The sequence below is a fragment of the Carlito syrichta genome, unplaced genomic scaffold (genome assembly GCF_000164805.1).
Source record: "Carlito syrichta isolate Samal-C Ts95f unplaced genomic scaffold, Tarsius_syrichta-2.0.1 Scaffold130921, whole genome shotgun sequence".
Lineage (NCBI taxonomy): Eukaryota > Metazoa > Chordata > Mammalia > Primates > Tarsiidae > Carlito > Carlito syrichta.
In genome coordinates, this window is record NW_007075017.1 from 69,344 (window position 1) to 78,760 (window position 9,417).

The following is a 9,417-nucleotide window of genomic DNA, read 5'->3' on the forward strand; positions in this document are numbered from 1 at the left end:
AGTACAGTGTTAAGCTCCTGTAAAAAAAATCCCTATCTAACACTACTATCTCCATCACCTTTGTCCTACATCCAGAAATGGTCCTCCAACCTCAAAACTAGAAGAATGCTCAAGGACAAGGTCATTTATTCCACTTTTCACTTAGAAAGTTTTACCCTAGGCTGGGTGCAGTGGCTCATGTTTGTAATCCCAGCGCTTTGGAAGACCAAAGCAGGAGGATTGCTTGACCAGGCTAGGCAACATAGTGAGACCTTATCTCTACAAAAAAATTTAAGGAATTAGCTGGGTGTGGTGATATGTGCCTGTAGTTCAAGCTACTCAGGAGGCTGAGATGGAAGGATTGCTTGAGTCCAGAAGTTCGAGGCTGGGGTGAGCAGTGATCACACCACTGTATTCCAGCCTGGGCAACAGAGTGAGACCTCGACCCCCACTCCACCAAGAAAAAGTTTTACCATAATTTGTTCAACAAATATCCAATTCCATCCATCCATCAGGTTCTGGTTCTTCCTGAGGACACCACCTGATGCCAAACAGACCAGGTTAGTTCTCTGGATATCAAAGGCAGCCCTATTGTTTCTATAGTGAACCTACAGTGTTTACCCAAAGGATTTAAAAATCCTACATGTTCACTGGAGCATCCAGACTCAACCTGGTTGCTACCTTCCTTCTGCAGCCTCCAGAATGGTGCCAATGCAGAACAGAGGGAAGGTTTCCTCCTTTCTTGGAAACTTCTGCATGCACTGAGGGATGCCAGTATCCTACAGGTTTTTTTGACCAATGCTTTTTCCTATATTCCATGACTTCCCAGTTCCCAGCCTAGTCTTTTCTGAGCAGTGATGACTGCTCACAAATGAAAAACACATACACACAAGAAGGAATGCATTTTTATGGGGATAGTGTTTGCGATCAGAGAAGAAATTATTACAAAAGGGGGTGAGGGTGATATTCAAATTTGAAATTAGCTTGAAGTGTTGGTAACTGACAAGTTGGAGTTGGAGTCATAATCCTCCTTCATGTTGTTAAAACTGTTTGGATTCACAGGGAGTTTCAGGCAGCACTTTTGATCATTTGTGCAGGTTAAGTATTGAATTTCATATTTTCTGCAGGTGTTTCTGCACTTGCCTTGGTAAAGCTCACATGGATTCCAAGGCTCTTGGCTCTTGCCATTGTGGGATCTGAACAGGCCACCTGGGAAAGATATAGATAGCTATGTTTAGTCTCCATGCAGTGGTGATAATAGGGGTGAGGAACCATGATTTAAAGAGAAAAAGCCCTAAGGAAACTAAGCCACAAGCTCTGTGCCAAAACTACGTGAATTCAAATCTGAGTTCTGCCACTTTCTAACTTTCTCTTCTCAAGCAAGTTACTTCAGCTTTCCAGTCCTCCATTGCAACATCTCCACAATGGGCATTATAATAGAGTCAAGTTCCTAGCTTTTATAATGACTAAACTGCACACACAGTATGCTCAGAAAAGCATCCAACACATAACAGGTAATAAAATATTAGATGGTGCTGCAGCTATGAAAGTCTCCTGAGAGTCTGCAGTTTCAAGAGCTGCCCCTGCTAGCAAGAGTGTCCCCAAATGCCTGCAGAGATGTGTGCTTCTCACACATAGTTCATCAGAGACAGTCAGGATCTACTCTGAGACAGCACACAAATATTTGAGCCCATATGCATGCATGCCCTTGTGCTTTGAAACACAGAAGCAGACATGTCTCTCTTTGTACACTGGCCCCAGGGAAACAACTCCTGTGCATACATAGGCAGCACATTGGCACATACACAGACATATATGCACAACTCATTCTATTCACAGATCAACATCCTCACATAAATAGAGCATGTGTGGTCACTGTACAAACCTCTACCACACACTTACCACATATGACTGAGGCTCATCGTGTTAGCTGTATATCAGTCATCCAGGCGTGTACATGCGTATGTAGGCTCTTTGCCTGAAAATACCCCGGTGACAAAGTTCCTGACACCTGGTCAGCATTGTGTAAACATTAGTCCTCATTAGCATTAGTTACCCACTGGATCTTCTAAAGACAAAGAAACCACAAGAAAGAAGCTAATAATAACTACCACCACCATCTGCTGTGATATAGGTCAGCATCTACTATGAACCAAGCACTTTACAAATGATATCTCACTGATCCCTCATAAAAACCTGATGCTATCTCCATTTCTTTTTAGATGAAGACACTGAGGCTTAAAGAGATATCTGCTCTATCCACAGGCCTATATCTTATACTACACTAGGCCAGTACTCAATTTGTGATCTGCATGACAAAAACCCATGCTTTTTTCTCTCTGAGTCACATTACCTCTCTGTGGTATGATTCCTAGGAGAGGATGGTATCATCATGTCTACAGGCACAGAGCCTTCTATATCTTTCAACAGGAAGTCCAAAATCTTTAGCTTACCATTCAAGGGCCTTTTTAGACATTCAGCCACACCCTCATTCCACACACACTTATTAACACTCACTCTGTAACAGGCCATGTGCTCAGTGCCAAGTAGATAGAGGTCTCTGATTAATAAATAAAATTAATTTATTAACATTCCTAAAAATGGGAGGCACAAGTTCCTGCATGGAAAAAAGGAACACTTTGCCAATTTTTGACAAGAGAAAGCAACATTTTTAGGTTTGGTTGAAATTGGAGAATGGAAGGGGGAATAAAGAAAGGAAAAGTGTTCCAGTGGCAGAAATCCCATAGCATTTGGTTACTGATGTGTGTATGAACTGCATCAAAAAACTAGAGAAGGCACTCAACTGCTGCAACATCAATCAGCCTACTGGTCAACCCGAGGAAGAGGGTTGAATAGGGCAACCAGTCATTTGTACCAGAGTATCATTGGACCACTGGGTTCTCCAACTGAACCCTCAATCTCATCATGGGACCTGCCGGCTCTCTCTCTCTCAGCACCATTAAACTTTCAGGAGGGGGATATCTTTAGGGGTCTTCCCAGGGTAACATTCATACTCTTCTGGCTAATACTTGACTTGGAGAAATTTCCTGTCTCCCAAACATACTGGATGGCAGTCAGGGCACCTAAGATCTCCTATCTATAGCCACCAGAAAGATGGATAGGAACACAGGTACAGAATTAGTAACAAGGAATTTGTCTTTCCCTCATTCTCCCCACATGGAAGGTAGGTCAAGGCAGCCTCAGGAGAATTCTGTCTAGAGTGGCTAAGTAAACAAATAAATTGAAAAAGCAAAAATCGAGATTTTATCATAGATGTTTATAATTTCTCACTCCTCCAGCTTTTCTAGCTCTATATTGCACTGCACTGTTACAAATTTTAATACCCACATCAAATTAATGTCACACTTGATCATCCATACATCTTCAAATTGAAACCAAAGGTGACTTGTTTTTGAATTCCAACATAGTCTCTGACCCTCTGCACACTGTAATATTTTAACTCTCTGGATCTAGCCTATCTGTGTGAGAAAATGGGAATGAGGGAGTTTGCACCAGATCAGAAAATCTCATGTGTTTGTGAAGGAATATGTTAATAAAATGTCACACTTTATAATAACCTGGGAAATTTTTAAGTATATTCACACTAAATCTCTAGGATTTCTGACTCATTATATCTAGGGAGAGGCCAGAGTAAGGGTGCTTTGCAAGACTTCCCTGGAAAATACCAATGGGCTCCTCTTGAAGTAAATGCCACAATCTTGCCTGGCCTTCTCACTTTTTGCTATAGACATTGCCAGTTCATTTATCGACATTGAAAAAGCAAATTAAAATATCATAAGTTAAAAAACAAGCAATATCCTTTGGACCTTCCTAACAATTCCATTCTGAGCCAAAATCAATGTCATGTATTATTGCTTTGCCTCTAAACATGACTCTTCCTCTCTCAACTTCTAAGTTTCTTTCTACTCATATACATTTATTAGCAATAGTCGTTTGTATATGTATTCATTCAATAAACATTTGCTAAAACCTGCTCTGTGCAAAGCACTCAGCTCAATACCAGAAATATATAAATTCGAAAGTCTTGACTCTCAAACAGTTCAATTTCATATGCATACCTTTGCAGTGATGAAAGAAAACAAAATGCTTTGATTATCCTAGTAGAATTGTCCAAAACAGTTCCTGTCCATAAATTCTGCCAGATGAAAGTATTGGTTATTAAGGAAGCTACACTATGTACAACTTTTGAAGCATAGAGTACAATCTTCTTTCTATTGTTGGTTTTGCAAACCCACCTGTGGTTTTTACCGCTATTCTAACATGGGCTCTGAGTTTTAGTAAACATGAGAACAAATGTGGCTCAAGTAAAGGGAATTTTAAAAGGTGATAAATAGCAAAGTAGAAGAATGTGGAACAGGAGGAAGATGGGAAAGGAAAGTGTGGGGAAAGGAGAAATGTAGACAGAGAATAAAGGGGAGAAGGAGGAGAAAACTCTAGACACGATGATTCTGAACTCATTCTCAAGAAGGTTAAAATAATCTTGGTTTTCTATAAGGCTGGGATGAAACTGCTCCCATATCTCTCTACATACACTAAGGTTTGACAGGAGACCCATTTCAGTCTCCTGATTTCATTTGTCCTAACCACCTAGGGTTATATATATTGTTCTTCAGTGCCCTTGAAAATCACACTCAAGAAACTTTTTTCAGGATTTGGAAATAATATGTATATTTTTCATCCAGTGTTTATTCTCTTATTTCTTTTTTAAAACCACTTTATTGACATACAAAATATGCATATTTCATTTATACATCCTTATGAGTTAGGAGATAAGTATACACCTGTGAAACCATCACTGCATTCTCCACCATAGACCTATTCATTACCTCTAAAAGTTTCTCCCACCCTCTTCTTTAATTATTTTTTGTTTATCCAGCCATTTAACATGAGATCTACACTCCCAGCAATTTAAAAAATATACAGTATAGTATTGTTAATTGTAGGAAATATGTTATACTTTAGATCTCCAGGACTTCTTCATGAGAAGATAATCTCTTTAACAAATAGTGTTGGGAAAACTGGATACCCATATACAAAAGAAAAAATTAAATTGGATCCTTATCTCATGCCATACACCAAAACCAACTAAAATAGATTAAAGACTAAATCTAAGTCCTGAAACCACAAAACTATCAAATGGAAACATAGAGAAAAAGCTTCTTGACACTGGCTTTGGTAATATTTTCTTGGACATGACACCAAAATCACAGGCAACAAAATCAAAAACAGACAAGTATGATTGCATCAATCTAAACAGCTCCTGCACAGCAAAGGAAACGATCAAGAAAATGAAAAAGCAACTTACAGAATGGGAGAAAATATTTGCAAATTACATATCCAAGAAAGGGTTAATATTCTCCCCATTTCAATAGCCATGGCTCTGTTGTGATGAATTCAACTGGTTTACTCAAGCTTAATCACCCCCAAACTCAGGTTAAGTCAACCTGATAAACCTGATAAACCCAGATAAAACTCATACATTCTACTTGAATAAGACACATGCTTGAGTCAAGCACCTAATTCCAACTCAAGCCCTTTCTCTTTTCAAATTCCAAATGCAAAACATAACACAAGTATAACACTATCTAAGCCCCTCAACTCCAATTTATAGTATCAATCCAAAACACAGCCCAACTACAAACTTCTCTGTATCTCAACACCTAGTTACACCTAACTCTGCCTCCAGCTCCATTGAACAAAAAATTCCATTCCTTCTCCAGGCTACACCAGCCTTATTCTATAAATATTTTCACCCCATGCTCTCCCCCACTCATTTTTCCAGTATTACTCTATCTCTAAGGTCTTGCAACCTCCCCACTACAACTCACTATTCACTTCCAAATTGCCTTTTATTCCTCCTACGACTCCTCAACTTGGACCCAATCTCTCACACCTATCCTATGAATCAAGCTCTCAACCCAATGACAATGCTACCTGAAATGCTTCATGCTTCGACTCTCTGCTATGCCAGGAACAACAGGAACAATAACCTCTTAAATTTGTCTTGGCAGAGCAGAACGAGAGGAAATCTTAACACAAAGTGAACATTGGGAGGAATGTCTACAGCCTACCAGAGATCAGAAAAACCTTTAGGTATGCCTACTATATGTGAGTAGGAGTCATCTCAGAGGTCACCAAGATATCAGTACCATATGCAAGATCCAGAACCTTTGAGAGAGACCTAAGTTACCTGGAGTCTTTAGAACCAGGTTCAGAAGGATGGCAATGGTCATTAAACAGGGCTTCATGAGTGACATGTTCTGAGAGAATGAACGGCTATGTTGTGGGTGACCGAATTAGAGATCACTGGAGTAGGGCAGTGCCCTGCCTTTATTAGTTTTGAGAATGGGGCAGGGTTGAGTGCAGTGAACTGAAAGGGATGGAAGATACCTGAGGTCAGTCAGGCAGAAGTATAATGTGTATCACATATCTCAGCTGGACACTCTGTGTAAGTGTGGGAGACTTGCCAGTAGCACATATGCCTAGATGCGTCTTTCTTCACAGAAAGAAACAAAGATAAATTAGAGCCAGCTGGCATTTTGTGTGAGACAAATTGAAATTAATAATCAGTCAAGTAAGTAATGAGAAGATTAATATGTAATTATATAAGAAAAAGGATTATTTTTACTGTAGTCATCATGTTGTGCAGTGGAACACCAGAACTTATTTCTCCTAACTAAAAGTTTGTACCCATTGACAAATGTCTCCCCTTTCCCCTACACCCTTCTTTCAGCCTCTGGTAACAATCTTCTACTCTTTACTTCTATGAGCTTGACATTTTAGATTCTACATGTGAGTATGGTATTTGTCTCTCTGTCTGCCTGACTTATTTCACTTCACAGAATGTCTTCTAAGTTCATCCACATTGTTGCAAATGACATAATTTCATTTTTTAAGTTTAAATAGGACATTACAGTTTACAGTTAATAATAATGAAATAGCTAAAAAAAAAATTTTAATGTTCTCACCACAGAGAAATAATACATCTTTGAGGTGATCGACATGCTGATTAGCCTAATTTGATTATTGCACAATGTATACATGTACAGAAAACACACTGAACCCCATAAATATATGCAATTATTATATTTCAATTAAAAACAACATAAAACTCTTTTTAAAAAAATTTTTAAGCATTTGGCTTTTTCCTCCTGTCATTAGCACTTACTATATAACCAATACTGTACTAGGCATCATGGATTAACAACAAGAAAAACAAAAGATGGGGAAAAAAATTTACAAGGGAAGGGTAGCTGGAGAAAATTTTACAAAATATACAAGGAGGAGCTTATACCAATCCTATTGAAAGTATTCTGGGAAATTGAGAAAGATGGAACTCTCTCCAATTCACTTTATAAAATTAACATCATTCTGATTACTAAACCTGGCAAAGACTCAACAAGGAAAGAGAATTGCAAGCCAATCCTCTTGATGAACATAGATGCAAAAATTCTCAATAAGATTCTAGTAAACCAGATCCAAAAACACAACTCAAAAATCGCCCATCATGACCAAGTAAGCTTCATACCTGGGATGTAGGGCTGGTTCCACATCTACAAGAACATAAACATAATTCAATATATTAGCAGATGTAAAAACAAGAACCACATTAGATGTAGAAAAAGTTTTTGACAAAAGCCAGCCTCACTTCTTGATAAAAACCCTTGAACATCTAGGCATAGAAAGAACATTCCTCAAAATAGTAAGAGTCATCTATGATAAACCCACAGCCAACATATTTCTCAGTGGACAGAATTTGGAAGCATACTCACTCAAAATGAAAACAAGACAAGGCTGCCAACTCTCACCCTTCCTGTTCAACATAGTGTTGGAAGTCCTTCCTAGAGCAAACAGACAAGAGAAGGAAATGAGAGGTATCCAAATAGGAAAAGAGGAAGTTAATCTATCCCCCTTTGGAGATGATACGATTCTATACTGTGAAAGCCCAAGAGAATCCATCAAAACCCTCCTTGCGATGATAAATGATTCTGAGAAAGAATTGGGGCACAAAATCAATGTGTAAAAGACAGTTGCATTTCTATACACCAGCAACAAACAGACAGAGAAACAAATAAAAAGCACAATCCCCACAGTAGCTAGAAAAAGAAATACCTTGGAATCTACCTAACCAGAGAAATGAAAGACATTTACAACAGAACTACAAAATGGTACTCAAAGAAATCAAACCACAAACAAATGGAAAAGCATCCCTTGTTCATGGATTGGAAGAATCAATATTGTCAAGATGTCTATCCTACCCAAGGCAATCTACAGATTCAATGTGATACCCATCAGATTACCAGCATCATTCTTCTGAAACCTGGAAATGACAGTACAGAAATTCATATGGAAACAAAAAAGAGCACAAATAGCCAAAACAATCCCTGGGAAAAGGAACAAAGTTGGAAGAGTCATACTTTCAGACCTTAAACTCTACTGTAAGTCTACAGTAATCGAAACAGCTAGTACTGGTACAAGAACAGGCATATAGACCAATGGAATAGGAAAGAGATTTCAAATGCAAAAACTCAATCTCTCAACCAAATAGTCTTAGACAAAGCCATCAATAACAACCACTGGGGAGAAGATATCTTATTTAGCAAATGATGCTGAGAAAACTGTTTGACCACAAACAGAAAAATGAAACAGGACCCCTACCTACCACCATATACAAAAATAAACTCTAAATAGATCAAAGACCTAAATGTAAAACTTCAAACTATAATAATCCTAGAAGAAAATGCAGGAAACACTCTTATGCACATTGGAATAGGTAAATAATTTTTTATCAAATCCCCAAAAGTGTATGCCATAAAAAATAAGATAGACAAGTGGGATCTCATCACACTGAAAAGTTTTTGCACAGCAAACAAAGCCATCAAGAGAGTGGGAAAACAACACATAGAATGAGAAAAAAATATTTGCTAACTGTGTATCTAACAAAGGCCTAACATCCAGGCTTTATAAGCAACACAAATGTGCTGAAAGGAAAAATCAAGCAGCCCTATCAAAAAATGGGCAGAGGATATGAATAGACACCTCCCAAAAGAGTACTTAAGAGCAGCCAACAGATACATGAAAAAAATGCTCAGCCTTACTAATCATCAGAGAAATGCAAATCAAAACTACATTGAGATACCACCTAATGCCAGTAAGGATGACCATTTTTAATAAATGAAAAACAACAGACACTGACATGGGTATAGAGAAAATGGGATGCTTCTACACTGTTGGTGGAAGTGCAAACTAGCCCAACTTCTGTAGAAGACAGTGGAACAAGTTTTAAAGCAACTAGAAATTGACCTCTCATAGAATCCAGCAATCCCCCTTCTGGGAATATAACCAGAGGAACCCAAATCATTCTACAAAAAAGACACCTGCACACACATGTTCACTGCCACACTCTTCACCATAACA

At 38.4% G+C, this 9,417-nt stretch overlaps 1 protein-coding gene across 1 annotated transcript; it reads right to left on the bottom strand.

Annotated features, from left to right (window-relative positions):
- Positions 1-958: 958 nt before the first annotated feature.
- DEFB116 (defensin beta 116) lies at positions 959-6,257 on the bottom strand. The gene is made up of 2 exons (XM_021708137.1): positions 6,191-6,257; positions 959-1,188 (listed from the first exon to the last, which is right to left on the bottom strand). Exons 1-2 carry the CDS (start codon positions 6,255-6,257, stop codon positions 959-961), a joined length of 297 nt encoding a protein of 98 aa, XP_021563812.1.
- Positions 6,258-9,417: the final 3,160 nt, after the last annotated feature.